This window comes from Macrotis lagotis, chromosome 3 (assembly GCF_037893015.1).
Source record: "Macrotis lagotis isolate mMagLag1 chromosome 3, bilby.v1.9.chrom.fasta, whole genome shotgun sequence".
Lineage (NCBI taxonomy): Eukaryota > Metazoa > Chordata > Mammalia > Peramelemorphia > Peramelidae > Macrotis > Macrotis lagotis.
This window is the reverse complement of record NC_133660.1, coordinates 291802905-291821113: the sequence shown is the minus strand read 5'-3', so window position 1 is coordinate 291821113 and position 18209 is coordinate 291802905. Positions and strand designations below refer to the sequence as shown.

At 36.8% G+C, this 18209-nt stretch overlaps 1 protein-coding gene and 1 long non-coding RNA gene across 2 annotated transcripts in view; one reads left to right on the top strand and one right to left on the bottom strand.

Moving 5' to 3' along the window:
• LOC141519012 (uncharacterized) overlaps positions 1–16446 on the top strand; it is a 39921-nt gene extending 23475 nt beyond the window's left edge. The window contains exon 4 of the long non-coding RNA XR_012477339.1: positions 7952–16446. This is a non-coding gene — a long non-coding RNA (uncharacterized LOC141519012). The remainder of the gene's footprint in view (positions 1–7951) is intronic.
• LOC141519011 (glycine N-acyltransferase-like protein 2) lies at positions 4529–12581 on the bottom strand. The gene is made up of 6 exons (XM_074231447.1): positions 12402–12581; positions 10065–10161; positions 9003–9110; positions 8335–8461; positions 8046–8196; positions 4529–6308 (listed from the first exon to the last, which is right to left on the bottom strand). Exons 2-6 carry the CDS (start codon positions 10140–10142, stop codon positions 5906–5908), a joined length of 867 nt encoding a protein of 288 aa, XP_074087548.1. The 5' UTR covers positions 10143–10161; positions 12402–12581; the 3' UTR covers positions 4529–5905.
• Positions 16447–18209: the final 1763 nt, after the last annotated feature.

Genomic DNA, 18209 nt, shown 5'->3' with positions numbered 1-18209 from the left:
CAATTTTCTTCTCCAGCTCATTTTACAGATGAGTAAACTGAGGAAAACAGAGTTAAATGACTTATCCAGGGTCTCACAATTAGTTAAGTGTCTGAGCTCAAATTTGAACTCAGGAAGATGAGTCTCACTCCAGGTCCATCATTCTATACATTTTTCCACTCAATAGGACCCTAACCCCATGTTATGAACCTTGCTTCCACTGTAAACCCTGCTTCTACTTTGGGATAGGGTGGAAGCATCCTTTTAGCTCCATATAGTCAGCTGATTTAGATATAAATAGTCTAATGACATATAGATTAATATAAGACCTGAAAGCCATTAAAATATGCAAATCCAAGTCCTACCTTTCCCCCCCTAATCATACTACTATTTTTACTAGCATACCCTTGACTCTAGATTTTATACTTGTGTCAATATTTGTATATATTTTATTCCATCCCTGGTCATGAAGACAGCCAATATCTTTTTGTTTTACTTGGAATGAACCCCAACAAATGTTACAGAAAGGGTTGGTTCAATACAAGCTTACATAAAGTCACCTAGTATTTTCTCTCAGTATCTGCCTTCTTATATTTAATCACCTTGGTAGGACTCTGTATTAATTCAATTAAGCTGATGAATTGCTGCTTGACCCCTCAAATAGGGAGATTTACATTTGAGTTTTTTGTTTGGGATTTTTTTGGAGGGAGTGAGGGCAATAGGACTTAAGTAGCATACCTAGGGCCACATATCTAGTAAGTTATTGAGACTGGATTTGAATTCAGGTCCTCCTGACTGAGACCTTCATTTCTGATATGATGACTGTATTCACTATTTTAGCTGGCAAGGGTTAAAGAGCTTCATTTGTTAAGGTACAATTCTGTTAGACATCTATAGAATATTTATAATCTATTCCTCCAACAAGGAACCAGGCTCCTATCTAAAACATGGACAGGAACTATTGTCACTTAACCCCATTGCCTTGCAAAAATAATATACATTTTATGTGTATATATATATATATATGTATATGTATATATATATATTGAAAAAATTATTAATAAATTTGAACCTAGTTTCATAAGACTAGAAATTGTTTGACCTAAAGTTTACCATAAATTATGTTTGTTATGAAGATCCTTCAAAGAAGCCTACCACTGGAAGACATGTTTAGATCCCACTCAGATCTTTTTTAGGGTCCACTCAAATAGCTTGCTTTTTGATTGCATTCAACTTTTATTAAATATTTCCCCTTATGGGCGGCTAGGTGGCGTAGTGGATAAAGCACCGGCCCTGGAGTCAGGAGTACCTGGGTTCAAATCCGGTCTCAGACACTTAATAATTACCTAGCCGTGTGGCCTTGGGCAAGTCATTTAACCCCATTTGCCTTGCAAAAACCTGAAAAAAAATTATTTCCCCTTACCTTCTAATATAAATCTCAAGCAACTGAGGCAAACAAGGGTGAAGTGACTTTCTCAGGGTCATCCAATTAGTATCTAAGGCTGTATTTGAACTCAGGAAAAAGGGTCTATTGACTCATTGCAGGGTTAGTGATCTGAAATGGAGGCAGCTGGGTGACTCAGTGGTAATACACTGGATCTGGAACTGGTAAGACTTTGAGTTCAAATTCAGCATTGGAAACTTGCTAGCTGTGTGCCCCCCAAGTTATTTGCCCTCTGTCTTAGTCCTCTAGATAAGGAAATGGCAAACATCCAGTATCTTTACCAAGATAGGAGAGTATGACTTTTAAGTCAGAGGTAAGCATGGTCACTGGTAGGATTTTTTAGACCTTAAATGCCTGATCACTACCAACAAGATGGTTTCCCTGAACCTGGGCCTTGGTGTAACATTATTGTATGTGCATTTTGTTAGCTGATATCTCCTTCCCTTTTTCCACCTTCCACCTACCCCTCCCATTTTTAAGACTTCTAGATTATTAGAAAGACTTTATTCTTTATGTCCTCAAACATAATGAAGTGGTTAATTCTTGCTGTTGTTCAGTCACATCCAAATCTTTATGACCTCATTTGAAGTTTTTTTTTTTAGGTTTTTGCAAGGCAATGGGGTTAAGTGGCTTGCCCAAGGCCACACGGCTAGGTAATTATTAAGTGTCTGAGAACGGATTTGAACCCAGGTACTCCTGACTCCAGGGCCGGTGCTTTATCCACTGTGCCACCTAACCACCCCTGAAGTTTTCTTAGCAATGATACTAGAGTGGTTTGCCAATTTTTTACTCCAGATTGTTTTAAGATTGAGAAACTGAGGCAAACAGGGTTAAGTGACTTGTCAAATAGCTAATAAATATCTAGGATCAGATTTGAACTCATGAAAGTGAATTTTTCTGACTCCATACACAGTACATTTGCCAACTGGCTTCCCTAAAGTAACCAAAAATATTAGATGCTTTTCTTTTCAAGGATTACCTGAAGTCTAAATAATTCATATTTCAGGAAAAAAAGTATACCATTTGTTTCTAAAATTCAAATGAGATTGGAAGGCACTTAAGGGATTGGGCAGAGGATCTTTGTAGGAAAATGTCAAACTTTGATACCACAGGAAAATTTTCTTTGCAACTCCACACAGAAGAGTATGGGAAAAAATAGTGCAGTGCATAGAGTACTGATCTTGGAGTCAGGAGGACCTGAATTCAAATCCAGTCTCAGACCTTTAATATTTATATATTGGTGTGACCTTTGGCAAGTCACTTAACCCCATTGACTTGCAAAAACATTCTACACATATAAACATACACACACACACACACACACACACACATATATATATATATATATATCTTGAAAAAATTATTAATATTGTTTGAATCTAGTTTTATAAGACTAGAAATTATTTGACCCAAAGCTTACCATAAATTATGTTTACTTTGAGGATCCTTCAAAGAAGCCTAGACTACTGTAAGACAGGTTTAGATCCCACTCAGATCCTTTTTAGGGTCCCCTCAAGTAGCTTGCTTTTTGACTGCATATATTTCCCCTTACCTGCTAACATAAATCTCAAGCAACTGAGGCAAACAAGGGTGAAATGACTTGCTCAGGGTCATCCTATTAGTCTCAGAGGCTTTATATGAACTCGGGAAGATGGGTCTATTGACTCCATATAGGGCTAGTGATCTGTAAAGGACCTATCAATATTTCATCAGAATTAGAAAATCATTTAATACCTTTGTCAGAGTCATTTAAAACCTCCAAGGAGAATCTATGTCTTCAGCTTCAGTAGCAGTGGCACCACCAAACCAAAGGGTATTGGATATCTTCTCTGCCTATCAAACAGGTACTTGTGTCTTAGTTGGGAAACAATGGTATTTCAGTCTTAACCACAGCAGTATTTCTGATAGTCACGATGAAATGAAAGATACTGTCAAGTTGTTTCATGTCATAACAGAGGAACACAAAGATAGGGGTCTATGGAAACTATTTAGAGGACAGTAGATGAAAAATTTACTCTTTTGTTGTTGATCTTTGTAATTACTATAATCATCTTCGGAGTCTGTGGACAGTGTATCATCCAAGTTTGTCTTCTTTCTACTAAAAGTAGTATCCTTTCACTTAGGTTACAGTTAACCTCCAAGGAAAAGGAAAAATAATATTGAATCTTCCATTTAACTGTATTATCTAAAGTCAAAATCTGGATTGTCAAAAGTGGATTTGAGGGAGTTATGTGTGATCTATTGGGAGCTGATATAACTAACTTCACTTTCTATTATATTTACAGTATTACTATTAATTGCTTAGCACATACTGAAGACTCACTTCCTTGAGTGTCTTCATTCAGCTTCTTCCAATTGCTATAAAGAGGTTTTATTTTGCAAAGGACTTGGACAACCCAAAGAAGTCTGTCCCTTTTTTTTTTATATTGTATTGCAGTTGATGTGATTCGGTGTAGATCACTATGCTATCATGGGCACATTTCTTATTTTATAACAAGTAATACATATCATCTTCTGTTATAACAAATATACATTCCATCTCTGACCAACAGATACATCTCTTTCTCACTTTAATGAAAGGTTAGTAAGATGAATGATACACTGGTATATCTCCAGTCAACTTATAACGGACACACATGTCTTTTATCTACTGACGAAATGTGTCTCACTCTAAAATTGAACAAACTTCAGTTTTTATTATATGTCTGCCTCTTGGGCTAGCTCATTGGCAGTGGCTAGTCAGGAACCAAGGAAAAGTCTTGCAACCATTTTTCTCTGATCTGAGCTCTTGCAAGTTCCTGATTTAGATTTCAGCTAAAATCCCACTGGATTCCGTTTCTGTCAGCTAGATGATTCTGTTGATTCTGAGTGACGGAACTGTAGCCTCAACATAACAACTGGAATCTGTGTCCATTATGGAACATTACCCATATCAGACTCCTTGTCCTATAAGATTCCATAACAATGTTCCATTTTCTATAATATCTGATGACTAGAAAACAGTGTTAAATATGGAAAATACTTTGAGGTAATCTATGTAGAAAGCTTCAGAAGTGAAAGAGATTTTGAACAATTGTCCAGTGGAACTGAAGCACAGAGACTAAAATAATTTAACAGATTTATTAAGTTCTTGTTACATGCAAGGCAAAGATAGAATCACATAATGATTTGAGGACCATCTTCAAAGTCAGGATGATCTGGGTTCAAGTCCTGTGTCTGTCATAGGCAAATTGGATGATTGTGGGCAAGTTACTTAAATTCTCAATTGTCTTTGGTAGCTCTCTAAAGGCTGAATTTACAGGGGACTTGTCATTATATACATGGATGGAATTTCCAAATTGGGAGTCACACACATGGATGGACAAAATAAATCCATACAAAATAAAACTATCAATTTCAGGAAATGAGAAGTGGAATTTTCCTACTCAAAATAAAATCAATAGCAAAAAAAAAATATTCTTAATAAAATGAAGGCTCTGAATTTAAATGTTGTGGCAAGTTCTGAGAACTGTGATTGTATAGGATTTGACCTGGAGTAGCAGAAAGAGCATGGAACACGTGGGCTGTTTCTGCGTGATGATGTCATGTGGAAGTCTCATAGATCAAGGAGTGTTTGTATTATAATCTCTATGCTTCCTTCCAACTTGAGGTTCAGTTAGCTATAGAATATTAATATAGTTATAGAATATCAATGCTGGGAGGAAATTTAGACAGAGGACTTCAACTCCTCTAAGTTTCAGATGAGTAAAATCAGACCCTATCCCAGGGAGGTCAAGTGGCTTGTCCATGGCAACTCAGAGCTACAACTGACTCCAAATCCAGTGTTCTTTTTACTTTTTACTTCTTTTAAGATTCTAGTCTTTCCTATGTCTTTAACAATCTACAAGATATTAGATAAGCCCTGACACTCTTGCTTCATTTTCCTCATCTGGAAGATAATCTGGACTAGTTAGTATGAGTTAGGGGGCACAGTAGTTAAGAGAGCTGGACCTGAAATCAAGAAGGCCTAAGTTCAAATCCTGACCAAGAAGAATTTCAATCTGGCATCAGATACTGTGACACTCTAGAGAAATCACTTTGCCTCAGTTTTCTTATCTGTAAAAGGGGGTAATAATACCACCTGCCTCACAGAGCTGTTGTGAAGATCAGTTAAACACATATATAGTCTTGCAAAATTTGAAGGATTATATAAATGTTGACTATTGTTGATGTCATTTAATGAGTCTATTATTCTGGAAAAGATGGGGTAGTTCAACTTTGTAAGGAAGTAGAGGGTAAGGAAGTTCAGAATTCCCTTTGCCTATTGGGATGCAGACAAGTTGGTCTATAAGACCCAATTCATTTGGTAAATTTGGTTCATTTATTCAACAAATATTTATTAAGAGCCCACCACTATGCTAAATGAATTGGAAGCCTATCTACATATATGCATTTGTATACCTTAGCTTTCTTTTCAAATCTCTTGAATCCATATTGCCTTTTTTAGTTTGGGGGGGTTAACTTCCACTGGTTCCATCCATGAGGATAAGAATTAAAACCCAACTGTTTCATACAATTAAAGAGGTATTTCCTTTTTTCTGCTATATGTAGGGAAAATGGAATATTTTCTTTTGCAAGACTGTACACAATATAAGCTCCCAAGAAAGTTCCAAGGCCTTTTGCTTGGTATTTGGGGAGGGTGTAGCCCATCCTTATCTCCCCAGTCTGCTCTGTGACACACCAAGAAATGGGGTTCTTCTCTGAGTTCAGCAGGCAAAAGGTTGGGAAGCTCTGAATGCAGCGTGTGACGTACTTTAGACTCTTCTCATTGAGACCCAGCTCCCAATTGTCATTCACGAGGTTTGCATGGGTTACATTGAGAGTGTCAAACTTGAACTCCATATTTCTGGGCAAAGAAATTAAACTCCATTATTTACATGTCTCATGAAATTTTCTGACCTCTCCACAATGGGTAGCTAGTTTCTCCAAAATGTATTTTTACTAATTAATAATAGCTAGCATTTATATAACACCTTAAGGTTAGCAATATGCTTTGTCTCTGTTATCTCACTCAATGCTCAAAACAGTCTTATGAAGTAGACATTATCATCTCCATTTCACAACTAAGGATGCTGAGAAGCTGAGTGACTTGCAACACAACCAGTTTCTGAGGGGCAGATTTCTGATTCCCCTAGCACCCTATTTTCTGACTTATCTGGATGCCTCAAATCCAACTTAGAGCCTAGGGATAGATGGACTTCTAGAGTGGGTTAGTAGAGAACTAAGCCTAGAGTCAGGAGGATCTGAGTTCAAATCTGCCCTCAGACACTTGCTAGTGGAATGACATTGGGCAAATCATTCAATCTCTGTCTCAAAGTATCCTCATCTGTAAAATTGGGTTAACAGTGGCATCTGCTTCTCAGTGTTATCATGAGCATCAGATGATATGATATTGGAAAAAGTACCTAGCACATACTTTTTCCTTCCCTTCTCCCTCTTAAAAACATTTAGCCAAGGCTTTGTGCATAATAACTTCTTGTGGGGGGACGGGTGGTTTGGTTTTTGCAAGGCAGTAGGGTTAGTGACTTCCCCAAGGTCACACAGCTAGGATTAAGGATCTGAGGCAGGATTTGAACTCAGATCCTTCTGACTCCAGGGCCAGTGCTCCATCCCACTGTGCTACCTCAATATTCCTAAACATAATAAATTTTTGATAAATATTAGTTTAGTCATTTTTCCCAAATCAGTGTTGGCTATTGGGTGAACCCCACATACCTGCCAAAGAATGCCCTCTCCACCATCACTGGTAGATCAGCAAGCTTTGGCTTCAAGACATCTAATGATCCATAACCTCCTTTCCAATAATATTTATTGTTACATTTTGGTTTTTAGGTTAACATTCTCATTCTCCTTAACTTCCACTCTATCTATAGCTCTGACTTCTGACAGGACAATCTTCAGCTACTAGAAAACCATTCTAATATTCTTATGGTTCCTTTGTCCTTTCTGCCTTTGATTTTTCTCTTTTTCACAATAAGAATTCTAATTTCTTCAATCAGTCCTTGTCTGGTCTCTTTTCCAGTCCTTCATCATCTTTGTCTCCCTCATTTGGACTCAGCCATAGTGTGGCAATATCTTTCCCAAAATGTGGCTAAACATTGTTCACTTCCCAGTTAAGTAGTTCAGCGATGGACTTGAAGTCAAAGATTACTGAGTTCGAGTCCTGCCTCTAGCTGGGTTATCCTAGGCAAGTTACCTTACCTCTTTTTACCTCAATATCTTCACTGAAAAATATGAATAATAATGACACCTAACTTACTAGGCTGTTGTGAGGATGTTATAATACATGTAAAGTAAAAGTAAACTTTTAAAAATTGCTAAATAAATATCAACTACTGCTGCTGCTGCTGCTGCTGCTGCTACTACTGCTACTACTACTACTACTACTACTACTACTACTACTACTAATAAATAAAACTTCTACTACTATTACTACTATTATCATCTACCTCCTCTATCACTAGTTAATTCCAAATTCTACATTTGCAGATTTGTCTCATTTCATCACTAAATGAAACACTGGGAACACAGGAAATATAGATGAATACCTGAATTCTTATTTGAATAAAGTTTAAATGATTACCTCTCAAAAATCTTTGGATCTGGCATAGCTGCCACCACCTTGCTCTCAGTTGTCCCATGGTGTACAAAGAGAACATTGCTTAAATGTTCCACTTGAAGGGACTTGGAAGCTGCAATCTTTCTTAGGACTTTATCTAAACTCTCCTGGCAAGCTGGAAGAAGAAGAAGAAGAAGAAGAAGAAGAAGAAGAAAGGTAACACTGGTCCTTATTGAGTATTTACAACTGTTCACGCCAACTTTGTTTTTTAAGTGGGACAGAGTATTATTTTCTTAGTCTCAAGACTAGTTACCTTGAATTTGAATGACTTGGTTCCAGTTGATGACCTCAGTAGATTCCAGAAATTGTTGGCATTTCTGAATGTCCTTAGTGAAGATAAAGTAAGTGTTTGTGTAGTGATCCAGTTTGTCAACCATTTCCTATTTAGAATGGAAATGGAGAGTATTTGGATTGTGCTGATAATAATTGGAGAAACATCATTCTTCACCTTTTTAGTCAAAGAGTCAATATTCAAAGCCATATAAATCATAATGCTTATACATCATAATGTTGAAAACACAAGTCACTTCATTTATCTGATCTTCAGTTTCTTCAACTGTAAAATGGGATAATAATATATGCTAACTTAGGGTTGGAAGTGTTTTATAACCTTATCTGAGCTACTGGTTATCATGAATGAGATTATGTGCTTAAAATATCAAAATGCTATATGATTGTTAGTTATTTTTAAATCATTATTATTATTGTCGGTATCACTTCCTACTAGTCCTTCCAACTCTGTGATTCTAATATTATCCTCTACTTTTACAACAGGTCCCTGGGTGTCTATATGGTAATAGAAAAAAGAAAGCCATCCCTGGTGTTGGTCAGCTATCATTCTATCTTCACCCACTAGGCCCTACATTGATAATTGTCCCTCATCTTGTTTTGTTACTCTTTGTTATGCCCTCTTCTACTCACCTGCTTCTTAGGCCGGGTAATGACAGTCTGATAGTCTGGCCAGGAGTCCACTACCACTTCTAAATTGAAGGGATTTCCATGAATGATGTGGAAAATGGAGCCATATACCTTGGAGAGGAGGAGAAACAGAAAGGAGGCAGGTGAGGCTGGTGAAGATCAAAGGTGTGATGCTGGAAAATGAATTAGTTGAGGATCCTTGTGAAATTGAAGGCTTAGGGCAGGTAACCTGATGGAAATCAACTGTACTCTGGGCATGCCCTACTGGTTTGGGATCTTGGAGGTAGCTAAAGGAGCAGACAGGAAAGATTCTTAGAAATCCAAATGATTCCAAATAAATCCTGAAAGATGAACAGGAATGTCTCAGAGGGATGACCAAATTGTGGTTTATTCTTGGAGAAGAGTCCACACTGATTAGACCCATAAAGGGTGCATACACCTGAATGTGATCTCTGTGGAAGGAAATCACACACATACACACACACACACACACACACACACACACACACACACACACACACACATGCATACAGAGGCACACTCAGAATGGGGAAGAGTAGACATGGAATTAGGAAGATCCGGTTTAGAGTCCTACCACTAAGACACACTGGGTGAATGACTCGGGAAAAGTCATTCAATTTCCCACTGGTTCAGTTACCATACATATGAAATGTATTATATATAACTATAGCTAATTATTAAATAAAACATTTATTGTGAAAATTTTCACTTGATTTTTTTTTTGATTGAAATAGTTTAGTATTTCTGTTCCTTTCCATTTCATCACTTTTCTATTTTGGTTTTTCCAATGTTTTTCCAGTTACATATAAGTATAAATTTCAACATTCATTTTTGTATGATTTTGAGTTCCACATCTTCTTCTTCCCTCTCCTTCCTCCCACCTCTCCAGGTCAGCAAACAATCTGATATGTTATATATATATATATATATGTATATATATATATACATATATATATATGTGCAATCATGTTAAATGGATTTACATATTGGTTATATTGTTTGTAATCTTCTCTCAGAGACCCATCCACTCCTTTTCCACCTCACCTTCAGGGATTCTGGGATGCTGTTGGCCAGTGATTGATATAGAACCTGCACCATGTGGTCCTCACACACTAGATGCATCGTGCGTCGTATACAAATCCTTCAGAATGAAATACTGGTTAGAATAGAAAACAAGGGACCAAGAGACCCAGGACCAAGATGTGAGAAAGAGGGAATAAGGCAGGAGAAATCCATAGCACACATGGTCCACAAATTGTATTTCCTGGTCTTGCAGTAACAATGAGCTACAGATGCTGAAAGCTTAAATCAGACTCCACAAAAATTCAATTCCTGAAACGTACGGGAAAGGGGAATAGTCTACTACAGCTGACTAAAGGCAAGTTAGAGAACATCTCTAATTTCCTCCCCTGTAAAATGAAGCTAATAATAGTATTTACTTTTAGGGCTGCTGGCAGGCTCAAATGAGAAATAATATTACACGTAAAGCGCTTTGCAAACATTAAAGAGCTATACGCATGTGAGTTATTCTAATGTTTATTATTGTTGCTATTATTTTCTCCTGGAAGCTCATACTTACAAACTGCGAGACCTTGAACTCCTTTCCCCTATGTGAGCCTCAGTTTTTTCAGCTGTAATTTGTGGGGATTAGATAAAATTTCTTACAGCTTTAAAGATACCATATATGATCCTTAATTAAAAGAAATATCTGCTATGACCTAATGCCCTCAAATGGTCATCTAGGCTCTGACCAAGACCTCTGATAATTGTGAACTCACTATTTTTTTTAAAAAAATTAATTTTTTTCAGAGTTGGGGGAAGGAACTTTGTTCCGTGTTTAGGGATAATTGGAACAAAGACATGTCAAGAGGAGACAATAGGAGATAGAAAGTAGTGTGATATTTGTTCATAAGGGAGGTCAGTCTATCAAGGTGTTTAGAGTTGAAATTGAAGGAAGCCTTGAATGTCAGAACAAAAAGTTTGATTTTTTTTCTAGGCAATAGGAATTCATTGAAGGTTATTAAGTAGGAAAGTGATGAGATGAGAGTAGTGACTTAGGAAGATTATTCAGACTATCCATGAGAGAGGAATTAGAATGAGTGCTGGTGGTAGAAATTTGTTTAGTAGTCAGAAAGACCAGTGCATTATCAGATATTCTAGATGAGAATATTTTTCATCCCTCCTCTGAAAGGAGTAGAATACACATAATAACACTGTGGATGGGAAGAAGGGAAGGGATGTAAAATGATGTAAAAGATAAGATAGACAGGGCTGACTGTTCCCTACCCCAGTTCTAGTCCAGACCTGGGTTGCCCTTAATGAAAGGAGAGAGAATTGACAGACAAGGCGGGGAGAAAAGTTCAGTTTTGAGCATGCTGAATTTGAGAATCTGGTATGACCTTCAAATAGAAAGGTAGTATGCTATGGTAGATAGAGTGATGGAATGGGAATCCAGAAGACTTGGGTTCAAATCCTACTTCTGAAAAATCATCTGTGTGACCTTGCACAAGTTACTCTTTGTCTCGGTTTTCTTATCTCTAGAAGAAAGGGGTTGATGTCAATGGTTTCTGGATTCATTCTGAGTCTAAATCTATGGTCTCATGATCCTATGTCCTATTATAATTCTGAAGCTCAAGGGAAGAGGTCATGGGGGGCAGAGAGATTTGGGAATTTTCACCACAAACCAAGACGTGGAAACAGATGACAACATTAAGAAAACTGGAATCCAGGGAGGAAAGAGGCCCTGGAATAGAGCTTTGGGAACCTCAGTCCCTACAATTCTATACCTGCTCCCTGTACTTGGAGGGAAGGGTCATTTGATTTTGGTACTCTGTTCAACCCCATCCACTACTGATTCTTTCCACACAGATTCTTGTTCCTCTTACTCAGTGGACTTCATTGAGAAGTGAAGATAGAATGCGAGGGGAAAATCTCCCTTCTGGAGGTTCATTATTCTACAGTAGCAGAAGCAGTTTCTGTTTCTCTGACAATATACCAGTGTATAATAAATAGGAAAACCAGGGTTAGATCCCAGGTTTTCTCTTTCCATTATACCACATGAGAGGGCAAGTGAAAAGAAACTTGTATTTCTTATAAAGAACTAGATTTCAAATGAAACTTGGAAAGTACTTTTTGACTCTTCTTTACTTTCCAATAGGATATGATAGGTTTGGGGTTGAAAATTGGGTAAGCTAATCTCTAAAACCCTTTCCAGTTTGAGAACCCATAAGCCCATGGAGTCCCACCCCATCCTATTCACAGAGAAGGGTCCAGTGAAATTTGGGATTGAATCACAGGTCCTTATAGCACTGCCCACTGCCATCTTCTAACTTTTCTGAGATAGAAAGCTACAGCACTTAAACCTTTCTCTGGGGATCTTACCTGGCCACACAGTAGTGATGGTTGTGATGCTTGCCTCAGCACACCCAAAGGTGTCGTTTGGAGATTTCTTGGTTGATTTTTTACGATCCAAATCACCATATGACTTCTTGAAAGAGGGATGTGTGGCTTTGGAATGAATATTGTATTAGGACAAAATCACTTCCAAATTCAGGGAGTCTGCCCTCATAGCTCTTGGTTTTATACTCAATAGCCTTACCTAATTTGCTTATTCAGAATTTGGTCACTGACTACCAAAGAATTTGACAGAATGTAAATAAGCACTGCTACATTATGAAAATAAATATCGTTAGAAAAAATGATTACTAAAAAATTACTTATATTGCAAAACATCTGGCATGGCACTTGCTTCCCTATCTTGAAACCTCCAGCTATCTGGCTGCCAGAAAGCCCAGTTATGCCTTGGCTGGGGTATAGACAGGATGCCAATCCATAAGGTCACTGAAACAGAGACTTCAAGGACAATAAGACCTTTGCTCTTGAGCAAGACAGGGTAGCTCAGGAGTCACCTATTCTAACTTTCTCTTTTTTACATATAAAGAAACTGAGGCCTAGAAAGAGGAAGTGACCAGAGGTAGGCTTTGAATCAAGGTCTTACTGACACCCCACCTAGACTTCTACCATGCACACCTCTGTGTCACTCAAAGGTAAGCTTCCCAATCATCATAGCCTTGCTTCCAGTCATTCAGATATATAAGATCGCAGAACTAGAGTGTTGGAAGACACCTCAGATCCCATCTAGGCTGACAAATGAGAACAATGAGTCTCATGGAAGTTGAAGGCTTATTTAAGGTCATCAGGTAGTAAATATCCAAGTTCCCTCGAATCCAAAGCACTCTTATTATCTGCCTTCCATCACTCAGGCTGGACTGCCTTTAGCATAGGTTTTCTTTAACCCTGAGCAACTTGAACTGAACAGTCTCCTCTAAAAGAGTTCTAGGATGTGGGCTATTCTACCAGGGCTAGCAGACCATGATGTATTTTGGGGAAAGGGCACATGGGGTGGGAGAATAGAGAAGTGTTTCAGAGACCAGAAAAGAACAGGGCAGCCCTTGGCCTGAAACTCAATAATATCCTTGACAAGTGGTCATCTAAACTCTACTTGAAGAATTCTAGTCAGTGGGAAACTCATTAGCTACCAACTTTTCCTTACAGGATCTCTAAATTACTCTCTCTGCAAAGTTTCCTAAATTTTCATTTCTGCCTTCTTTCTATCCCCAGGGTTTTGCAGTGTCCAGCTTGTAATAATCACTTACAGAATGTATATTGACTAAGGGATGATAGTTGGAAGATGGAAGACTAAAAAGATGAACTGGAGGGAAGTGCCCACATACAAAGAATTAAGTCTCCTTCCCACTCTCTTATCACCATATCATTGTTCTGGATGGTCTTTTTTTCTCTATCTCTCTAGGTCTTATTCTGTAGAATAGCCGGAAGGACAATTTCAAGCCCTTTATTTAGAGCAGAGAGAGATGGTCTTACTCAAACAAAATCAGAGGATCTTGTGCCTCTTGCCTACTTGGTTTTGACTTCCTGAATCAGAAGCCAAATACCTTTTCCCCAGGTTCACTAAAGCCAAATGCGGAAGCCTTTCATTGAGGAAGGAGTTGTAGATTTTCCTTCTGCCTCTAGAAATATTGCATTCTTTCAGTTTCCTCCTCAGCTCTGAAGTACAATGAGTTGGCTTCTTTGGATGATATAATTAATATCTCAATGAATTTTTGGCCCAAATTTCTTTATGAAATTATGAAAAGAAATGCTAAATGAACTAATGGGATCTGCCCTTCAAGGTGTGGGAGATGGTGGCATTTTTTTTCTAATTTAACTCAAGGTCCCTGGAAAATACTAAGCTACCATTATAATCTAAGGCATTTCTATTGGGTTTAAAGTTTGTAAAGGCTCCTCTAGGGTGGAGAGTCCTGGTTCCAGAGGTAGAGGATCTGAGTTCAAGACATAACTCTTTCATTCATTATCTGTATGATCTTGGGCAAAGGCACTTAAACTATCTGAGCCCTGATTTTCCTATCATATCACTAGTTGATAGGTAAGGTCCCTTCTAACTGGAAATCCATAGTCTTATGAACTTTTTGAGGGATGAGGAATAGCAAATATAATAATAGCATGTATTTTAATTTTTAATTTTTAGCATTTGCTTTTAAAAAATTTGACTTCCAAATTTTCACTCCTCCTCCACTCAATGAGAAGACAAACAATATTTATATTTCACTTCCGAGCACTTTTATAAATGGCAACTCATCTGATCCTCTCCAAAACTCTATTATCCCCACAATATGTCTGAGGCTGGATTTGAGCTTAGCTCTTGCTATCATCAGGATAACTCTGTTTGTTATGCTAAAGATACTAAGACACAATATCCAAAGTCTAATATGTCAAGACATTCCCTCTTGGCCTTTTCCATATGGTGACTTAGGAGAGCCAATGGGAGCATTGCCCTTGAAATTCCAATCCTTGGGTTCTACCATAGACTAGCTGTGAGGGATCAGACAAATCATTAAATTCCTTTAGACAGCAGTTTCCTCATCTTTAAAATGGAGGTAACAATTGTGCATTGCCAACTCCAATGGACGATTGGGAAATGACTTTCTCAAACTCTCACAAAAGTAAGTACATGGTCAATTCCTCCTCCCACTCTACCTTTCTATGAATTTAATCCATAAAAGTGCTAGGTAGATGTTAAATATTATTATAGTCTCAGGTAATTAGCCTACCTACTAGTAATGTCTAACAGGAAAAACCTAGACACACACATGAATTACTTGTCAGATCTAGACAACCAGGGGTAGTCCCTTCAATATGGAATAAATCATAGCTTACAATTTACATGGTGATTTAGACACATTATAATCTGGTCACAAGAATACTTGAGATATATACTATAGTAATTAAAATGCTCATTTCTTAAGATGAGGAAACTGAAGCAATCACACTCTAACTTCCATTTCTGTTCCAGCCTTTGTTCTGGCTAACTTTTCTATCTGGAATTCTCTTCCCTTATACTTCCTCCTCTTAGACTCTCTGTCTTCTTTCATGACTGAAATCAAACTCCATTTGCTTTTGGAGGTCTCTCCTGGTCCCCCCAGTCTTTAAATCTCAGACTACCATAAATCAGTTCTTTATTTGTATTGTTATTATATTATTGTTTATGCATTATCATATTGGGAATGTGACTTCCTTGAGGGAAAAGACTTATTTTTTCTTTCTTTGACTTTCCCAAGGAGTCAAACAACAAACATAGGTTTTACGTCATTACATGTAAATACTATGTTTGCTGTTTAATTGACTGACAATTGAGATAGAGCATTTTTTCCACTGTTACTTGCTGTCTTTCACACTTAAAAAACTGAAAGCACACTAGAGTTGAAATGAGGCTTTGGTCAGACTTTCAGACAAGTTAGCGACTAGATATTCAGGGCACAGGATGAGAAAAGAACCTTGTGTTTCTGTGTGGGGAGGTTCATCTCACTTACTCCTTCTCTTCATCGTGGGTAGGTCTTTGAACATAGAAAGTCAGGACTGGAAAAGGATCTCAGCTGCTTTGTTTAAGGCTTTGGAATTATGCCACTAAAGTTATTAAATTGTCTACACTCTTAAGATGCCATAACACTGGAATTAGGTTTGTTAAGAAAAGATGATTATGGAAAAAGGAAAATAATCTATCTTTTCTAAAATGTTATAACAGTGCTCTCTGTGGTGGCAACTGGAAATTGAAAGATTCTCTTCAAGTAGGGAATGATTAAATAAATTGTGGTATGTGATTATGATGACTATTACTTTACTTTTAAGAAATGATGAGCTTGCTGATCTTAGAAAAACATGTATACATAATAATATACACAAAATAATGAAGAGTGAAATGAGAACCCAGAGAACACTGTTTACAGTACAATGTTGTTATAAGAACAACTTTGAATGACTTTCATTTTGACTATTATAAATACCCAAATTAATTTTAAAGGACTTTTGATGGAAGACTCTATTTGCAATCGAAGAAAAATAAATAAAAGTATATGTGGAATGGTCATATATATGAATGCATATATAAATATATATATAAATATATGTAAAAATAAAAAAATAAAAATACATGTATCTATGAAACATGTTTATATATATGTATATGTGTATGTGTATTATATAAATATATATATTTATATATTTGTCTCTAAGTTAACCATCTCAAGGGAGGTAGAGGGGAGGGGCTAAAATAAGGGAAAAAAGAAATTTACATAATAATTTTATTATATATTTAAAAGGAATGGCAAGTTGTATATAACAGACTTACTTTTTCATGTACTATCATCTTTTTCTTTTCTACTGTTACAGAAATGCTTGTCTTTTTGTAATAAATTTATTATTGTGTTTTAGTTATGCACATAGATATAATATAATATTACACATAATTTAATATTATACTAGTACTGTCTTAGTATTCTTAATAAAGCATATTATAAATAAAATTGTTACACTTGAATTATTTGATCTTATTAACATGATGTTATAATATTATGAAATATTTAGCATAAATAAGTTTAACATAGCTTATGGAGTCGCCTGATTATTTTGGAATGTGCAGGATGTTTTGGGGTTTTTTTGCTTGTCTTATTTCTTAAGTTCAGAGTAAAAGAAATAAAATTTAAATGAAGACTTGGCTTTGCTGAATAAGTCAATAATCAGCTGAATCAAGAAGTGAGGTCTTAAATTTTCCTGTCAATTCCGAGGAGGTCTTATGGAGGAGACAGAGGCAAAGGGGCCTATTAAGTGACTCATGGACAGAAATTAGCAAAAATTCCAAGGTCCTTTCCAGTTCTAACATTCTATGTTCTGAGGTCATCTTCTGGCACTGGCATTTGATGATTCCATTATGCATAAATAGCAGCTAGGTGATCCAGTGGATAAAGTGACAGGTTTGAAGTCAGAAAGACTCATCTTCCTGAATTCAAATCTGTCCCCAAACACTTTCTAGCTATGTGAGTCACTAGCTGGACAAGTCATTTAACTCTGTCTCAATTTCGTCATCTGTAAAATGAGCTGGAGAAGGAAATGGCAATCTGTTCTAGTATCTTTGCCAAGAAAACCTAAAATGTGATCATAAGGAAATTGGGAATGAGTGAAAAACTACTGAACATAAAGAGAAAGATGGTTCTAGCTATGGTGGGTTACCCTGGAAAAGGGCATATAAGTATTAGGATAAGCAGATCTTCCAATAATTGACAAGTGACATATATTATGGGATACTGTAAGATTTCTGTGAGACCTCTGTAGTTACCTCATTTCAAAGATCTTAATAACTGTTTCCTTTGATAAAAATTTCTTTGCTGAATGTTGACTTGACCTAGTGAGTTTAAAGTGAGGGAATTCACCGTAGCCTTGGAATGGCTAAAGGATCAGTTTTCTTAAGAACTCAACTAGATGGTACAAGAGAATGTCAGGAAACATCACTATAGGCTGGAAAAACTTAAGGCTTGATAAATAATTATAAAAATTTGACATGGTGTCTAGAGATATGCATCAGAGGTTGGTTATATTTCATGGTCTGACATTTGACAAATTTGCATAATACAAAAAACATACCCCAAAATATCCTGTAAATTATATGGAGACCAAACTCCTATCTTAGAATGAGTCATGGTTCCAAATGACTCAGACAAAACATTGATCCATAAAAAAAAAATTTAAGGATGTTTGAATAGATGTTGTCATAGCGATTGACTATAATTCCCAAGCTGAGAGAGGAATAAAAAGCCTTAGTAATATAGACACTTAGAAGAC

What these genes read in the sequence shown, in the direction of transcription:
- LOC141519011 (XM_074231447.1), bottom strand. Translation starts at nt 10,142, where the DNA reads ATGCATCTAGTGTGTGAGGACCACATGGTGCAGGTTCTATATCAATCA. An exon ending in GCATCCCAGAATCCCTGAAG is followed by an intron (nt 9,111 to 10,064) that starts GTGAGGTGGAAA and finishes CTCCTCTCCAAG; the next exon opens with GTATATGGCTCCATTTTCCA. An exon ending in TTACCCGGCCTAAGAAGCAG is followed by an intron (nt 8,462 to 9,002) that starts GTGAGTAGAAGA and finishes CATTCTAAATAG; the next exon opens with GAAATGGTTGACAAACTGGA.